The sequence below is a fragment of the Palaemon carinicauda genome, chromosome 37 (assembly GCF_036898095.1).
Source record: "Palaemon carinicauda isolate YSFRI2023 chromosome 37, ASM3689809v2, whole genome shotgun sequence".
NCBI lineage: Eukaryota > Metazoa > Arthropoda > Malacostraca > Decapoda > Palaemonidae > Palaemon > Palaemon carinicauda.
In genome coordinates, this window is record NC_090761.1 from 1443374 (window position 1) to 1463373 (window position 20000).

Here is a 20000-nt window from a genome sequence, read left to right on the forward strand (position 1 = left end):
TTTTGATGATGGGCTTCAATATTTAGGTTTTATTCTTCATTCATCTTTTTTGCCCTAGTTGTTACTCCTATTACTGCACCTCTGCAGAGTGCATCAGCTACCTTGTTACATTTACGTTCTATGTGGCCAAACCCCTTTATGTTAAACTCTAACAATCTTTCAATCTATCTCACTTGTCTAGATGTCAAGTCACCTTTGTAAAATAAATCATATAAGAGGCGATGATCACTTTGAAACTCATTTGGCTGACCTAATAAAAAGAACCGATGCCTCTCTAGAACCCAAAGAATAGCCAATACCTCTCGATCGAATGTACTATAACTCTTTTCTGCCACTTTTAATACCCAGGAATCAAAACAAATGGGTCGCTTTCTGCCTTTATCAGGCTATACGAGTAAGTCCTTGCTAGTTATGGCAGCTTTTAAATGATTGAAGGCCCTCTCTTCTTCCACTCACCAATTTATTACTTTTTTTTTTTTTGAAGCATCTAAGGATCTCGCTATCTTTCCTAAACCTCTTATGAATTTACGGTAATGCCCAGCGAGCCAATGGAACCCAGCTACCTCCTTAGGAGTACGTGGCCTGGGGAATTCTTTAATAGCTTCTACTTTACTGGGGCAGGGTTGGATACTTTCTCGGGTTATTAAATGACCTAGAATTTCGACCTGTTTACAGAAAAATTTGCAGTTTGACAATTTTATTATCATACCATTACGTCGCAATGCTTCTAAAACTTTACAAAAACTATTACAGTATTATGGTCTTCGGCCGTTTTCCCTGTAATTATGATATCGTCTAAATAAACGAACATTATAGCCAATTTAGGGAGACAAAACCGCCATCATTACTCTAGAAAAAGGATTTGGAGCATTTTTAACACCGAAAGGAAGAAAATTAAACTGAAATTGTTAATCATTACCTATAAATGTCGTTTTACATTTACTGTCTTCGTGAATGGGCATTTGATAGTATCCAGATTTAAAATCGATAGTTGTAAAATGTTTACTATCCCATACCTTCACAAGTAATTCTTCTATCGAGAGTAATGGAAACACATTATCCTTAGTGACTGCATTCAACTGCCTATAATCAACACACAATCTTACCGAGCCATCCTTTTTTCTGACAGCTACAATTGGAGAAGCCCAGGGGATTCGCTCTCCTCGATTATCCCTTGTTCCTTTAATTTACTAATTTCCGTTTTTATCTCTTCCTGGAAATGAGTGGGTACCCTATAAGGTCTTGACCTGATTGGCACTGCCTGCCCAGTTCCAATACTAAAGGGATATCAATAGATCCTCCTGGGTGGCTCATCTCGAATTGAGAAAACATCGGAATAATTATTAAGAATATTACTTACTACAGGTTGATATTCTGACGGACATAGTTTTCGCGCTTGCATAATCAAGTTTTGAGTATATTCGTCAGTGCTGGCTGGAGTTGTGACTCCCAAGATCATGTTATTAGCAATTTGACATAACTAATACACACACAGAATCACTACCTTACACAACTCTTTTATTTGACAAATTAACTATCGTTATATCAGCTCTGTTCTCTATTATTTCTGACGAAATATTACTACTACCTTGGTTTCATCTGGAAGAGGCTGAAACGAGGTCACTGATATGCTCATAAGTGTCTTGGGAGGCAATACTTCTCCTCTTTCAGATACAGCTGTTACCTTACTTAATTGTCTCTCCTTTCCACACAAAACACTTACTTTCTCATGACTTCCTATCGGAGAAATGCACCCTCCTGCTTCTACTGGTATTCTATTTTTTTCCACGCAAATGTATATTTGATTACTCATAATAAAATCTAACCTCAGTATAGGCTCGATTCCTGGAACTCCCAAGATGGGAAAGACAAAAAAAATCATGCGTAAACTTTACAGATCCCACCTTAAAGTTGATGATTGTTTTATGTCTGGCATGTAGTTTATTTCCTCCTAGCTAGATGGATTTAGGCCAGGAATAAATCATCTTTTTTGAGGGGGAGCTAGCTTACGAGGGTGGTCTAGTAATGAGTCAATATTTTATTCATGTATTTCATTTCTGTATCTAAGAGGTGAATAGTCAGCACGTTAGGCAAGTTCCTCTCTAGCAGGTTTACGTAATTGTATGTAAATTACATAAGATTTCGTCATTCAATTCATTGAATTTTTCATTAAAGGCAGTTTATGTAAATTCCTGTTATTTACAAAAATTACCCTTTCATTTCACGTATTTTGTTATGAAGTGTTATGCAATCTCGATTGTTTCCTATACGAACCACATGAGGTAGGAATGAGGACTTACGTAATTTCTTTTTTTTTTTCTGAGGCATTGCGTCATGTTTGTAAGGAATTACGAAAGTGTATTTGTGATGTCTTTTTGTAGGTTCTTGAAAACCCCAGAATTAGCTTTGTATATTTTTTTAATGTTCCGAGAACGGAGGTGGGTGGACCTGCTGAGAGAAGGTTGCCTTGCAAGCAAGGTTAGAGTCTTCTGTTTGGTACATAATCATTGGCAACTATAGCATCGGTAGAGACAGCCCACAAGCGTCTACACCTCCTGACCTAGAAGAGTCTAGAATAACTAAGTAAATATATATGTGCCCCTAAGATTGTATAGGGCAGAAGAGAACCAGCCTGGCATGTGAAAGAGACAAAGTTCATCTTCCCTCTCAATTGCCTCAAGTGTGTGTCCTCTCCAAGGATATTAAGTTTGTGCCCAATGAATATCATGTGTAGTGTGTTAAAACAATACTGCAACTTTGAAAGTAATTTTAGTTTTATTGTATTATTGGGAGTGCTGGTATTATATAAATTTTGTAACTGGCCCTATGATACTTAAGTGAAAACGTAAAGTATATTTGTATTGCTATCTTGCTAAAACTTAGGGTGAGCTAAAAACTCGTAAGTTTATCAGTTACTTTATGTATTTCTATAATAGTTTAATAATGATCGATATTGAATATTTGTGTAAAATTTAATTTCTAGTGAAACAAGTGATTATATAATTTTCAGAGTGTAACATTTTCTTGTCTTAGTTCATGGTTTTGTTCAGATTTATTACGTAGAGTCAGGTGATCATATGATTTGTATAAGTATTATTTTCTTGTCTTAGTCTATGGTTTTGTGAGGATTTAATATTTCGAGTGATTTATCTTTTAAGTAAATTCTTTCAGAGTATTGTGTCTTTTTATAGAATATATTTATTTTTTGTTAAGAGTGTATTATTTCGATTACCAGTGTTTATTTTTTTTACAGTACTCTCTCGTATCCCTTTTAAAGAATCGAAGTAAGAGGTTACTTTGAGTTGTTTATAATGTTAATTACCCATTTTGGTTTTGGTTGTCCTTCTGGGAGTTGTATAATTTTCTCAGTTCAGGTGTTATTCAAGTATAACAGATTAATGTAAAAACAAACAGGTGAGTATGGAACTCGGGAGGTTGTGTAACTTACCAGCTATAGTATATAGAACAATATTTTTTTTGGTGCCCAGACACAGGACCATATAATATATTTTGCGTCACCAGACGCTGGACCATAATATATAATTTTAGTGCCCAGATCCTAAGGACTGAGTGAGTCTTTTTTTTTAATATTGGCGATAACAGGGCCATGTTTTCATTAAAGGTTTGTACAATTTAAGGTTGATAGGATTCTGTGTATTAGGATATAGTTTTTTGAGAGGTATATATTTTATTTAAAAGTAGAAGATGACACAGTTTAATATCCAATAGTTTTTGGAAAACCCAAATGTTCAGGAATTGTCAGAAGTTAATGAAACTGAAGCTCAGTGGCTCTCTATTTTAATGGCATGTGGTGGCCACGCAAATAGTGCAATTATTAAAGCCTTAGAAACGGTGATAAACTCGGGAAATTTGTCGGAAGAAGATATTGTAGTAGCTCGTGAAAAGTTGGAGTTAGCAGAAGAAGAATTTGTAGGGAAGCAAGACCCAGTTGACCCACAAACTGAAGGCATGAAAGCAGAAAGGGATGTAGAGGCTGAGAATCCAAGAATTGGAATGGAAGAGAATTTAATCAAGTAAAAGATGATGGTAGAAAAGAGAGAAAAGAAGCATGACGTGCAAGGGGATAAGGAAGCACGACGGGAAGAAAGAGAGAAGGAAATGCAAGCAAGACAAGAAGAAGAGAGAGGGAAAAAGAATGCCGCACGAGGGAAATGGAAGAAAGACCGGAAGAAGTAGAAAGAAAAGAAGCCAGAGAAGTCGCAAGACATGCGAGGAAAATTGAAGAAAAAGAAAGAGAACAAGAAGAAAAGCAAAAGGAAGAAGTAAGAGATATTGCTCGGTATGCCATGGAGTTGGATTTGTTGAATGCCCGTGAAAAGTCGGCAACATAGACGGAGATGACCCCTTCTTTGCATGATCCGGAGTTTGATATGACAAACCCCCAGAGGTTATTTCCAAAGTCCACAGAAGGGGCTCCAGATGAATTCTTTGATCATTTAGAAACGGTCTCATCGACGATGGAATGACCCGAAGATAAATAGTCCGTGTTATTGCAGAGCATGCTCTTTGGGAAAGGACGCAGAGCTTATCTGTCCTTATGTTAAGATCAGAAGAAGGAGTATCAAGAAGTGACAAGGAGTGTGCTACAAGTGTATCAGATGACCCCGGCATATTATAATGAAAGATTCCGAAGTTTGCTGAAGGACGAGAAGAGGACTTTCCTGGATTACGCTTATAAGGTACGACAATGTTTTAAAAGATGAATACAGGTTGCTTACATGAGGGAGATAGCTGATTTAAAAGAACTGATAGTACTAGAACTATATCTACGAGGAATTTCTGAGCATATTCGAACGTGATTGAGAGAGAGATGGGTGAAGAAACTTGATAAGTCCACTTCGCCGAGTGAGAATTATAATATTATCAGTTGTAAACACTCCTCGTGACTGAAGTCTCAACCGTCGTTCCAACCAAGTATCAAGTATTTGCCGAACCATGGAAAGGAGTTCAGTAATAACTATGTGAACAAGTTCAATAGTTACAGTGGAAGTAGCACTGGTACAGTTCCAAAGCAGAATGCGATAGTACCACAACAATAATCGTCACATCATTCACTTTCAAGTATTATGAAAGACATGCAGAAGGTAAATATTGACTGTTTTAAGTGTGGCAATCGAAAGCAGTTGGCCAAGTGATTAAGGATAACTCAACTTTACAGAGGGCGAAGACGAAGAACCAATCAGGAGAGGAAAAAGAGAAAAGTGAATTAGGCAACGTTTGCACGATGAATAGGACAAACCCAAGCAGCATGGATGCATTCTAACTGTTTATATATGAAGGTATATTAGCAGCAATTGACAGGAGTGAGCAAGTCCCAATCAAGATATTGCATGACGAGTTGCAGCCATCGTGTGGTGATAAAAGGAGGAGGAGTACACCCATTGGTGGAACAGTCTCTCACAGGAGACTCTGTTATTTTTTAAGGGAATAGGAGGTGAGGAGGCTACCCCTATTGGCCATATGAAACTGTCCTGCGAGTTGGTGACAGATCATTTTGATTTAGCGGTAAAAGATTCATTGGCTGTCAAAAGAGGCGAAGTCCTGCTGGAGCGCCGTTTGTGTCTTGTCCCATTGTAACAGAGAAACCATTGAAAGTATAGTCGTACGACTGAGCTCAAGAAGGACTACCATGGAAACCAGTTCAGAAATAACTATGGGAACAAGTTCAATAGTTGCAGTGAAATTATCATTGATATTGTTCCAAAGCAGAATGCGATAGTACTACAGCAACAATCTTTGAATCGTCCTCCTTCAGGTATCAGGAAAGACATGCAGAAGATTAATATTGTATGTTAAAAGGATGGAAAAAAAGGCCATATCAGTAAGGAATATTTGTTGAGCCAACCGAAAGTAGTTGCCGGAGAGGTTAAGCATAATTAAACTCCACAGAATATGCAGACGAAGAATCAAATGGGAAAGGTTGACAAGGAAAATAAACCAGCTAACGTATACACGATGTACAGGAAATCCCCAAAAGGCATGGATGCCTTTAAAACTTATTTTTATGAAGGTATGTTAGGAGCTCTGGATAGGAGTGACCAGACCGGTCATGATATAGCACGACACAGTATCTAATCATAGTGTGGTGACACAAAGTGTAATCCGATTGGTGGATAAGTCTCTCAGAGGAGACACTGTAATTTTGATTGGAGTATGAGTGAGGAAGTTACTTCTATTTGCCTTTTGAAATGGTCATGTAGGTTGGTGATAGGTCATTTTGATTTTGCAGTAAAGGATTCATTAGCTGTCGAAGGAGTAGAAATCCTACTGGGAAATGAGGTTGGTGGAGTGCCGTTTGTGCCTTGTCCCATTGGTACTGAGAAACCCTTGAAGTATAGTCCTATGACTGAACTCAAGAAGGACTATTCATATTTGTTTCCTATTTGTGTGATGACTAGGAGTATGACAAAGAAAGTGGCTGCAGAAGAAGACAGAGGAACTGAAGAAACGATAAACTTGGAAGTTTTATTTACAGAGGAAGAGGTTTCCCATGATAGTACGCAAGAGGAGAGTTCCCAAGAGACCCCGAGAGAAGAGGAACCACAGACGAATGAACACGAAGACAAGGAAGCAATGGAGTTATAAGCAATAGAAAACTCAGCATTAGAAGTAGGATGAATAGGTAAAAAATTATATGATTTCAATTGAAGGATGCGACGTTAACAGAATTAATGTGCCATGTGGTGGATGAGACGGAGTTCCAGCAGTCTCCCAAATGTTTTTACCTTAAGGATGGGTTTCTTATGTGGAAGCATAGACCCACCGATATCCCAGGGAATGCCGAATGGGCATATACTGTCAAATATTGATTCCCGCACTACTGAGAAGACAGGTGATAGCCGTAGCGCATGAGACGGGACACATGGGAATAAGAAAGACAATGGAGAAGAGTATGAAACACTTTTTCTGGCCTAGCTTGTATAAGGATGTGAGCTAGTTTTGCCGTGCATGTCCCGTTTGTGAAATTGCTCTAAAACTTAATGAATATATCAAGAAGGCTCCCTGAGTTGTATCTGTGTGCCGGTGAGTGATTACACTTGTGTGTCCCTAAAAATATCCTGATTTAAGGCGGATAACAAAAGGCTATCGAGTGAAATATAGCTACAAGTTTTCGTGAATAGTCGGTGATTAATTTGAGGGCAGAAAAGTGGGATAAAACGTCGGCATAGGATAGTTATCTTGTGAATTAATAAAAATCTGATCAAGATGGCACTGAATAACACAGGCAACTCGTGGAGAGACATCGCTGGAGTCAGCAAAAGCAAATCCTATGAGTTGGCGAAACAGGAGCTCGACCGTCTGATAGCAGAGGTCACTAGTAACTCCAACCAGTGTGACGGAAAAATATTCGCAGACTTATTGAAACAATATGATCCAATAAACTGGAACAATTTTGCGGAAAACATCAGCAAAATAATAGAAGAAATTCCAAAGAAGATCCAAGTGATAAAGAGACTTATAAAGAAAGTCTACATCAATCAACACATTCCATCAAAAAACAATAAGAAGTCCAATATGGTGAATATGCTGATTGATGCATTGGGAAAAAGAATGCCAAAATGGTGTAATACATGTAAGATATGGTATTCCATTAATAATCCTCAACAACTAATTAGAAAATGTGATGCCTGCCATGTTCCAACGCACCCTACATGTGCTGAAATACAGCAAAAAATAAAAAATAGAGACACAAAGGTATTCTGCTCAACATGCTTAGTCTGGATAGAAAATATAATTAAGTCGAGACTAAATAGTTGAAGATAAAGAAGAGGAAGAAGAAGAAGCAGCAGCAGAAGAAGAAGAAGAAGAAGAAGAAGAAGAAGAAGAAGAAGAAGAAGAAGAAGAAGAAGAAGAAGAAGAAGAGAAAAATGAACAGGATATGTGTAAGGATGCAGAGGAAATCATTGATATAACTTATGATGCCATCCAACAATATACTTATGAAGAAATAAATTATCAGATGGAAACAAATAATAGACCCAAGAGACTCTACCCGGACCGACATACTTTTAGGGAAGAGCATGAACAAGAAAAAAAAGAAAAGAAAGATATAGTCTGCAATATGCTGAAAAGAGGGAATTGCAGATTTGGTGAAAGATGCTACTACAAGCATCCAAAGATATGCCATAATTATGAAATATATGGTAAATGTGCGTATTTAGACGGATATGGAGACGAATGCAGAGATCTCCATCCAGAAATATGCAAAAACCTAAAAGAAAGAAAAGGATGCAGTTTCAACAAAAAATGTCGATATATGCATCCTGTAACTATGAATGAGAATAAGAAAACTCAGCAAACTGAAAAGAAAAATTAAAGCAAAAATGAAACAAAAAAAGAAACAAAAAAGCAGGCCGCGTTTATACCACGCTATGCACCAAAACCCCAAGATAAGAGGCCTTTCAACCCAAATCTGCACATATAGAGCCCAACTACAAAGAATGCATCTATAATGCCAGGGGTTGGTGCAGATAAGGGGATAATTGCAGGTATACACACAAAAATAAATATGAAGGCGAAAGAACAAATATAATAGAAAAGTTGGATTTTTTAATGGCAGAATTCCGGGAAATGAAGAAAAGAACATCATATCAGAACAGGAAGAAAGCATGGGAGAATCCATATTATTACCAATATTAAATAATAGGGATGAAACACAAACCATAATAGTGATGAATGCACAGGGTTTAGTCACGAGTAACTCTAAAAGGAAAATAGAGTTCTTAGAAGATCTAACCCAAATTGAAAAAATAAATATATTAAAAATAAGTGAAACATGGTATTCCCAAGAGACTGGCAGTGATGACCAGATAAAAGGTTTCCAAACTTATAGATCTGACAGAATAAATAGGAATCAAGGGGGAACCGCAATATATGGAAGAGACATAAATCAAGGAAAAGTCTGTGAAAAATACAGCAACACAGAATGTGAATTGATTGCGGTAGAATTTGAATCAGAAAACTAGTGAATATTGTAGTTTACAGACCCCCAAATACTAAGAAGTTTGACATAGTAATAGAAAAAATAGATGATATATGTAGAAACCATAAAGACTGGAATATACTCCTATCCGGAGATTTTAACTTTCCTTTCGTGGATTGGAAAGAAAGGATAGAAGGAAGTGGTTGTATGTATACATACAAAAAAGAGAGCAATAGTAGTGCAGAAGATAAGAGACAATTTGAAAATCTTCAATATATGCTATTAGAACATAATATGCAACAAATAAACCACATTCCAACAAGAAATGAAAATGTCCTAGATCTAGTATTTGTAAATGAGGTGAATTATGTTAAAGAAATAATAGTGTATAACACGGGAATTTCAGACCATAATATCATAGAATTAATAGTCCATTCCAAAGCAAGTGATCACAGAATTATTCAAAGCACAAAACATTGGGAAGGATATGGAAAATATAATTTTTATAGTAAGAATATAAAATGGTCAGAAATAAATGAAGAACTGAATAAAGAATGGAAAAATGTGTTTGTAAGTGATAATATACAGGTAAATACGGACATACTGTACAAAATATTGGAGAAAATTGTTGAAAAATATGTACCGAAGAAAAACAATAAACAAAAGACATGCATACCAAGAGAAAGAAGGATCTTATTTCAGAACATTAGAAAGTGGATGAAAAATCTTACAAAAGAAAAAAATGTGTGGAAAATGATGGAAATAAAATGTAAGATAGAAAATGCAGAACAAAAGATTATACAGTCAAAAGAAAATAAAAAAAAAGGGACTTAGAAGAAAGGACACTTCAAAATATAAAAAAAAAACCAAAGTACTTTACTCCTTTGCAAAAAAGATGAATAAAGGGAGATTAGAAATAGGCCCTCTAAGAATTGAAGGACGGCTAACGAATGAAAAAAAGGAAATATGCAACATATTAGCACAAAAATATAAGAGTGAGCTCACGCCAAGAATTGCGAATGAGAATAATGAAACAGAAATGAGAGAAGAAAATGTTGAATATCTAACAGATTTAGATATTAATGAAGCAGATATTGTCAAGGCTATAAACGAAATTAAAAATGGATCAGCAGCTGGACCAGATGGAGTTCCAGCAATTTTGTTAAAAAAACTGCAAACACTGTCGCGAAGCCGCTTGCAATACTGCTTAGACAAAGTGTAGATATGAGCGAGATATATGTTAAACATAAATTAGCTTATATAACCCCCATCTTCAAAAGTGGATCAAGACTAGAGGCAAGCAATTATAGACCTGTTAGTCTAACATCACATATTATGAAAGTGTATGAGAGGGTAATAAAAAAGAAAATAATGGATCATTTGGTTAAAAATAATTTGTTTAATATAGGTCAACACGGTTTTGTGGCCAGAAAAAGTACACAAACCCAACTGATAGCACATTATGAAAACATATACAAAAATATGATAAGTGAAAAAGACACAGATGTGATCTATCTAGATTTTGCAAAAGCCTTTGACAAGGTAGACCACAATATATTAGATAATAAAATGAGAATGCGTAATATTGTGGGAAAGATAGGAAAATAGGTAAAAGAATTCCTGCAAAACAGAAAACAGATAGTGGTTGCAAATGACGAGAAATCGGATGAAGCTCAGGTAATATCTGGCGTGCCACAAGGTACGGTTTTAGCTGTACTGCTGTTTGTTATTATTATCTCAGACATAGACTGTGATGTTGAAAACTCTGTAGTGAGAAGTTTCGCTGATGACACAAGAATAAGTAGAGAAATTACTTGTGATGAAGATAGGAACTCACTACAAAGAGATCTAAACAGAACATAAGAATGGGCGGAGATAAATAGTATGGTATTTAACGCCGATAAATTCGAATCAATGAATTATGGAAACAGAGAAGGAATGGTATATGCATACAAGGGACCTAATAACGAGACAATCACAAACAAGGAGGCAATTAAAGACCTTGGTGTAATGTTAAATAGGAATATGTTATGCAACGACCAAATAGCAACACTGTTGGCTAAATGTAAAGCAAAAATGGGAATGTTATTCAGACACTTTAAAACAAGAAAAGCTGAACACATGATTATGCTTTACAAAACTTATGTACGTAGTACACTCGAGTACTGCAATGTGATATGGTACCCACACTACCAAAAGGATATTGCACAGATAGAGAGTGTACAAAGGTCCTATACTGCAAGAATAGAAGAAGTTAAGGACCTTGACTACTGGGAAAGACTGCAAATTTTAAAACTGTACAGTCTAGAAAGGAGAAGAGAACGCTACATGATAATACAAGCATGGAAGCAAATAGAAGGAATTACTGAAAACATCATGGAGCTAAAAATATCAGAAAGAGCAAGCCGAGGTAGATTAATAGTGCCAAAAAATATACCAGGAAAACTAAGGAAGGCGCACAGGACATAAATCCACTACGCACCAGCATCGATAATGCAGCGACTATTTAATGTGCTGCCAGCTCATCTAAGAAACATATCAGAAGTGAGCGTAGATGTGTTTAAGAATAAGCTCGATAAATACCTAAGATGCATCCCAGACCATCCAAGACTGGAAGATGCAAAATACACCGGAAGATGCATTAGCAACTCACTGGTGGATATACGAGGTGCCTCACACTGAGGGACCTGGGGGAACCCAAACAAAAAATAAGGCAATAAGGCAATAAAGTACACCCGATTGAAGAAAGAGGAGAACCCTTCAGAAAGATAATGATCGACATTGTGGGACCATTACCGAGAATTAAGAAAGGCCAGGAATATATGTTATCTTCAATGTGTCCAGTGACTAGATCACCCAGAAATTATACCCGTCAGGAACATAAGAGCCGATTTAATCGCCGAGAAATCGTTCGGATGACCAAGGAACAAATTTTACGTCAAAATTGTTTCAGGACGTGATGAAACTGTTGGATTTGAAACAACACCTTTATACTGCTTATCAACTGGAAACCAAAGGTACATTAGAGAGATTTCATATAACCCTAAAGAGTGGGTTAATCAATTAATGCAACAAAACAGGAAATGAATGGGACATTGGTTTACCGTTAATGTTATTTGAGTTCACAATGCTTATCAAGAAAGCATGGGATGTAGTGCAAATGAAATAGTGTTCGCACGAGAAGTAAGAGGACTGATTAAAATGTTGACAGAAAAATAGAAAGATCGAGAGGAATCAAATGGAAAATGTGTCAAGAATTTGAGGAAAAGGATTGGCGAGGTTAGGAAATTTTCCCTAGAAAACCTGAAAACGAACCAAGGAAAAATTAAAAAAAGGCTTGGTATGAAAAGTAAAAAAAGACAAGTTGTAGTTGGACAGCAGGTGTTGGTTTACTTACCGATGAGGAGATTTCCTTTTACCAACGAGTTTCAAGGACCATTACGGATTTTGGAAAAGATCGGTGACCGGACTTACGTTATCAAAATACCAGGAAGAAGGAATAGTCAAAGGAAGGCCATATTGACTTCAAAACCAATACTGCAAGCACTGGATTTAAACAAGAAATTCCTTATCCAAGTGGATGCATCGGACAATAGGATTGGAGCTATCCTATCGTAAGAAAGTAAGGAAGGAATTCTTCATCCCGTCTATTTTATGTTATCAAAGCTGAAGAAGCATCAACGAGCCTACTTGACAGATGAAAAGGAACTTCTAGCAATAATCACAGCGATAAGGAAATTTGAGGTTTATGTGAATAGACCACAAGATGACGAAATTACGGTTTATTTAGATCCCGACCCTTTAACCGTTGTTAATAATATATAGAATAATAATCAAAGGTTAACTAGGTGGTCATTATGTTTGCAACCATATTGTATTAATGTAAAGCATATATCAGGAAAACATAACGTGGTTGCAGATTATTTATCTCTGGCTGAATCGGTGGATTCAGGTCTGAAATAAATCATCTTTTTGGGAGGAGCTATTTTACAAAGCTTGACTTCAAGAAAGTAGAATATCTTATTCCTGCATTTTATTTGTGTACTTAAAAAATGTATAGCCAGCTCGTAAGGTGAGTTCCACTCATGTAGGAATAAGAAATGTATGTAAATTACATAAGACTGTCGTCAATCCTTTAATTTTATTTACATCTAGTTCTGTATATATGAATTTATGTTAAAGAATTAAATTCACATTTTATGTAGTGTTGTTACGAAGTTTTTTTTCCAATCTTGTCAAAAGGTACGCTGTCTGACACACACACTAGGGATTGCATCATGTTTCCATGTGGTTGGAAGTTGTGTGAAGGTTCTGAACTAGAAGTTTTTTTTTTATGTTACAAGAGGAGTCAGGGGGAGTTATCTGAGAGAGTTGCCATGCAAGCAACGTTAGTACCCCTACTTCTAATTGCTAAGTTGGCAACCTTATGCCGCTAGATCCATTCACCCATGCTACGAGAAAAATGTACTAGAAATATCGAGATGAATTAAGTTAATATATATACAGCCTAGTGATGCATAGGAAGCAGAAGAGATCCAGCCTATCTCTTTGAAAGAGGCAACATACACCAGCATTCTCTCCAGCCACTACATAATTCCTCTCATGTGAATTTTGTTTTCTTCCTAATGTTGAGAAGTGATTTCTCTTCAAGGTATATAGTTTATAGTGTTGTTCAAACAATTGTGATATTATTGGGTGATTAATTAAAAGTGAAGCGTGATAATGTAAGAAAATTTTTTAATCTAAATTTTTGTACCTGGCCCTGTGCAATTTTAGTTAAACAGTGAAGTGTATTCATTTCTACTTAACAGTTCGGTAATAATGTGTGACCCAAAGGACGTGAGAGTATCAGTTAGGAATATGTTAGCATAATTCTGAGTTGTTTTCTATAAGTGTTAAAGTGCTATTTACTCATTAATTGTCAAAATTAAATATTTTTAAAAATTAATTTCTAGTGAAACAAGTGAATGGATAATTCTTTGAAGTTTCAGTTGTATTGTTTAAGGTCTAGTTCAGATTTAATATTTCGAGTGATTTAATTTTGGTGTTAATTTTGAATTGTTAACTTTTCATAGAATATATTTATTTTTTTGAAGTGTGTGATATTTGGATCACCAGTATTTTTCTTAGTGTTTTGCTCGTATCCCCTGACTAAGAACCAAAGAAAGAGGTTGATTAAAGGAATAGTTCACGTTAAAAGTAAAGTAATCACCCAGTTTTGTTTTGAGTGTAAAGAAAGGGGACCTTTTCTGATGAAATAGATGAGTTAAGACCTTAGCTGTTTCAGAGAAAGATTAGATCCTTCCATCTCCCCTTTAAAAAGGTAGGCCTCAAGGCACTCCATGGGGCAAAGAAAAGGGTCCTCCTGAAGTGGGACAATCTTCCAAGGCCATCAGCATTTCGTGGGAAGTTCGTTTTTCACCAAGAATGCAGGATCTGGGTAAAGATTAACCTTCCACGATTCCAAGAATTCAATGTGGCCATCATCCCTTGAAAGGGCTACAATCTCCCTGTCTCTAGCATCAGAAGCCATAGCAAGCAAAAAGGTAGACTTTTGAGTAAGATCCCTCAGAGACATAAAGGAGTTATCTATCGAGGAAGCAAAGTGCAGGACTTTATCCAATGCCCAAGACATAGCCTTGGGAAGAGCATTAGGTTTCAGTCAAGCACAAGCCTTTGGGATTTTATTGAACCCTTCGCTATCGAGTTCAAAATCAAAAGCATAAGCAATGGGTCTAGTTAGTGCCGAGTTACATAAGGCAATAGTTGTAGAAGCTAGACCTTGATCATGCAATGATATAGAAAAAGAAACACAGAAGTCCATAGTAATAGAAGAGGGCTGATGACTTTCCACGAATGTAACCCGATTTTCCAGGAAGACAAATATTGTCGTTATTTTAAGTTGGACTTGTACTCTTCTATGAAGTCAATTCTCTTCTTTGTAACCCTGAACATTCTTTGAGCCGCGAAGGTGAGAAAATCATGAGGTAAAAGGTTTTCGTTATCCAAGAAGAATCAAAGACAGCCTTCTATTGAACATCCTGGAGCAGCACTGGAGATAGTAAAGGACCTGAAGAGGTTTGAGTTCCAGAACAAGAGGATACCAATTGCTCTTGGGCCACTTGGGAGCCACTAGAAATGCTTTGCCTTTGAAAGTCTGCAGTTTATTCAGGACTTTTATTAGGAAGTTGAATGGTGGAAATATGTAGATGTGAGACCACTGCTTCCAGACCAGAGACATCCCATCCGTTCAGGTTGCTTCCGGATCAAAGTTTGGTGCTACATACCGGGGAAGCTTCTTGTTGAAGCTCATCGCAAAGAGATCCATTTAAGTTCTGGGACTTGTTCTAAGATGAAACTGAAAGATTTTGCATCCAGAGACCATTCTGTTTCCGGAGGCTTGGGTCTTGACAGGGTATCCACAGTGAACTGCTGAGAGATGCCAGTTCCTCCACTTTGCTAAAGTGAGGCTAGCTGGGATCACATGTTGATCTGAGGAGAAATAGAGCCCTACCTGTTGATACAGTGGACTATCGTCTTGTTATTGATGACTGATATGATGTGTGATTTTGTCTTTGGGTTCAGTCTCTTCAGAGTCAGAAACACTACCATGTCTTCCAGAATATTAATGTGAAATTTCTGAAATGAGATTGACCACCAACTTTGTACTTTCTTCGAAGGGGAGTGTCCCCCCCAACCATGTTTCTAGGCGTCCGTGTGAAAAGTCACGGAAGGAGGAGGGTAGTGAAGAGGGAAGTGTGTCGATAAACTCTTTGCAATGGACCAAAGCTTGAGCTGCTTTCGCTCTCCGGGCATATGATGCCTTTCTTCTCTAGACTCTGTTGGCATCTTTGAGTCTTGCCTTCGGGATTGGTCTCGTCATGCAGCGAACTGCAGTGAACCCAAGACTTTCCTGTTGCCATCAGGTGAGTACTTTTGAACGAAGTAGGAACCTAACAGAGCTTGCGATTTCCTTGCTCTTGCCTTGCAGTAGAGAGAGGGTGTGTGACTTTAGAATCCAATTAACCCCGAGCCACTGGAATTCTTAAGCTGGAGACAGCTTGGACTTTTCAAAGTTGATCTGAAAGCCCAGAGACTGTAGGAATTTCATGACTTCTTGAGCTGTCCAAAGGCCCTCGGACATTGTTGCAGCCCAGACCAGCCAGTCGTCCAGGTATACCATCACCTGGAAGCCCCTGTTCCATAATTGTTGGACGATAACCTCAGCTAACTTTGTGAAAATCCTTGCAGCTATATTGATCATGGAGGGCATAGCTTCGAATACGTAGGCTTTTCTTGCAAGTCTGAAACTAAGGTAGGAGGAGAAGTGCTGACCTACCGGAAGAAGCCAATATGCATCTGTAAGATCTACTACCTTGGGGTAGTAGGGTCCGTATTTGCGAGATAATCAGCATCTGAAACGTTTCATTCAGAATTAATTTGTTAAATGGAGACAAGTCCAGAATAGTTCAAAGACTGGTTGAATCTTTCTTAGGAATGCAGAATAGCCGCCCTTGAAAGTTCATGGATTTTGTACAGTGGATGACTCCTTTCTCGAGATGATCCTGTACATAATCCTTCAGAAATGGGGTTATGGGTTGGAAGAACCTCTTGAACTGGGGTGGATTCTGTCTCCATTTCCAGCCTAGTCAGTTTGAGACTATACAGTGAGCCCAGGGATTGAACTCCCCTCGATCCCCAAACAGGTGAAATCATCCCCCTTCCGGGAGCTCTTCATTATGGGTGTGAAGGACCAGCATCTTTCACCACCTTGCCTCTACTACCTTGGCCTCTAGATTAATCGCCTTTTCCAGACTTTCCCCTACTACTGGTGTCCTTCTTTTGAGTCCTGGCACGGTGGAATGTGGCAGTGGCTCTCTCATATACTGTGTGAAGGTTGGAGACTGTGATACATACAGCTGGGGAACTGTGTATACAGTTTGAGGGGTAGTTGCAACTGAGGTTGTCGCAACAGGAAAGAATTTCCTTCCCTTAAAGTGTCACCTCAGCTTCTTGCCCTTGGGTTGAGGGCCTCCACAGGGAGTAAAATTCTATTTAGATTACATACCCTACTTGTCTATAAGGCTCTTATACTCCTGATCCATTTTGTCCGTGACTTTCTTAACCAATTTCTCGGGGAAGAGGTCATTTCCCCAGATATTGAAGTCGATCAGTTTTCTACATTCCTGCCTGATCATAGCAGCAGCTAGGATGTGTTCTCAACATGCTCTCCTGGCTAGGAAGAAAGCATGGAGATCTCTATGAAACATGGTTAGGTTAGTCATCGCCAAGACATGGAAGAGATCAGACTTGGAATAATTTCCAATAAGCATCTCTAGATAAGATTGGAAGGATAACGAAGTAGGTAGTCTCTCTTTGGCTTCCAATTCTTCCCTTAATAGGGATTCAGGATTTCTAGGCAGTTTCTGATTAAACTACTTGTGTCCGATTTCGTTATCTAGTTTTCCAATAGTAGAGGTATGCTGGACATTCTCCTAACTGTCCAAACAAAAAAGGAGGGTCTAGGTAGACAGGTTGGCACGTCTCTAGCACAAGAAATGGTCTACCCTCCACTACTGCTTTATTCAGAGCCTCTAAGCTTTCAGAGGAGAAAGGGAAGACAGTATCCTTGGGGTTATAGAGGTGGCCTGCTTACTGCCAAAGGAAGAAAGTTGGGTATTAGGGTTTAAAACTATACATTCTGGTAGGCTCAGAACTGGGGGAGCCTTAGAAGCAGATTCCTTTTGTAAAGCTTCTTTCCTTGCTATGGGGTTCGCTTGAGAACTTTCATGTTTTCAGTTAGGTTTTCCATGAAAACTTTCATAGATACCATAAGTTCCAAGTTACTTGGAAACGAAGGAGGTAGAAGTTGGGGCTTGAGCATCAGGGGTAGGGGAACGAACTAAAGAAGCACTGAGAACTGTACTAAACCGATGTACATTCAATGACTCTTCATAGGCTTCCATGGTCAGCAGGATCCTCTCCCCCTGTGATGATACAAATGAAGTTGTCTACATATTATCGGTATCCAGACTCATAACTTGTAGTGTGTCCTGAACTTCATCATCTGCGTGATCTGCTGGTACCAACGGGAGTTGAACAGTTGGTAAGTGGTAACCAAACACAGAGGTCACCTCATCTTTTGGAAAGAGGAGATACTTCAGTTCCCAAGAGGGAAGATAAGGGACACGTAGTTGAGAGCTCTTCTAGAAACCACTTACCCAATGACAGAGTGTCCTCCGACTCCGTTCTTATATGTCCAAGAAGACTTCAGTGGCATAAAAGCTGGTGCGAAGGAAATCCGTGCAAACCTGACAGCAAGTAGGTTCCCAGATTGCCACGAATCCCTTGGAAACATGGCAATCCGTGTTTCCGGCAGGTCTTGTGGGCACAGGGCAACTTGACCCGTGTGGTATAGATGACCGTTGAACAATCCATATCATCAGCAATCTATGAAAAAAAAAAAAAAATCAAATGAGTACACATCATAAAAAATTTTATATTCTTAAAACTACGTAAACATAAGAAATGTATGCTTAAAGTAAAACCTAATCTAAATAAACATACCACCTAATTATGGCTTAAGATTATTAATATTCAAGACACATGCCAAACATCTCAGAAATCAATGGAGATTTATGAAGCAAACTCTTTGACAGTGCGGTAGGAGTATGGAGGAAAGGTTCACATCAAAGGGACCGCAGAACCACCAGAATAGGTCCACTGGAACATCCTAAAAAGGCAAGTTCATTCCTTATACTGCCTAGACCAGCAACAGCTGCCACCGACAGCAGCAGCTGAGTTAAGCCGGAAACTATTTCTAATAGCCAAGACAAAGACTGACCTGTCAATACCCCAGGCATGTCGACACAAAGCAGAAGAGACAGTGTAAAGTCGACAGGGAGAGAGTGAACAGTCCCATAGGGAAGGGTTCACTCTCAGGGGAAGTACAGGTTTGAAGGTCGACATGAATAGTAGAGGCAAGGAACGGGACAAAGCTAAAATAACTAGATAATGCCTGGGAGAGTGACCATATATCTATATGATCACCATCCAAGGTCCCTCTCCATCAAGCTAGGACCAGGGAGGGCCGGGCATTGACTGCTGATGATTCAGGTAGACTTTTAGGCTCTCCCAAAATCTCATTCCTTGCTCGCATGAATGCAGGATAATGAGGTTGCAGACGTAACTAGAAACTATCAAGCTTCAGAGGGTCTCGAACTCCCGTCCAACAGATTGCCAGACAGGGACGTTTCCAATAGGCTACCGTAATAGTTTAGTTAAGCAGCATCTGTAATCATAATACCAAAACTAATAGCTTAGGATTACCTTCTTTTGTTGTCCCTGCCCCATAAATTTTTTCCAACATTTCAGTCGTAGCCCTTTTTTTCCCTACACCTTATTTTTTACTAAATCCATTCTAAGCTGAAAAAAGTGAGTGATTACTATTCATATCACCTTACACTTTTGAAAATTGATTTTCTATAAACATAATGAGTTACTGGTAAAAAAAATAAAGACATTCCGACAATAATATTATCTTGTGTCAATGACTTTTTATTTAAGTATGCTTCCCCTATTTTAATTTCACTGTTGTTAAGTAAGTTTTTAATTCTTTGATCTCCTTTACAAACCAGAGACATATTTCAATAACCTGCAATGCTTATCTGAGAGTATTTGGTAGATAATTTTCCTAGAAGGGGAGTTTATCCTCCTGTCAGCCCAGGCAAGTGAATCTTGTGGCTTGATATAAACTTCTACTCTGCGTACTTTTGATGTTTTTTTATTTCTACTTTTATTGATCATTTATAGATGTACCAAAGATATCGAGTATTTGTATGCATATAAATACCTTGCACAATCATGACACTTACTTATGTCATGTATAATATCAGACATCTTGAGAAAATTTTCTTTACAAATATTGTAGTATCAAGTTTTATTTTGAATATCTGAACTAATGAATGAATTTATGACAAATCTCAGTTACCTCCTGTTGCAGCTGTTGTTGTGGCCATTGCTGTTGTTGTGGCCATTGCTGTTGTTATGGCCATTG

General features: G+C 38.0%; 1 protein-coding gene across 3 annotated transcripts in view; it reads right to left on the reverse strand.

Annotated features, from left to right (window-relative positions):
• LOC137629414 (spore coat protein SP96-like) overlaps positions 1-20000 on the reverse strand; it is a 221774-nt gene that overhangs the window by 4042 nt on the left and 197732 nt on the right. For all 3 annotated transcript variants that reach the window (XM_068360651.1, XM_068360649.1, XM_068360650.1), the window contains exon 5: positions 19935-20000. This exon is cut by the window's right edge and continues 55 nt beyond it. In XM_068360651.1, coding sequence (XP_068216752.1) covers positions 19935-20000 — 66 coding nt within the window. The remainder of the gene's footprint in view (positions 1-19934) is intronic.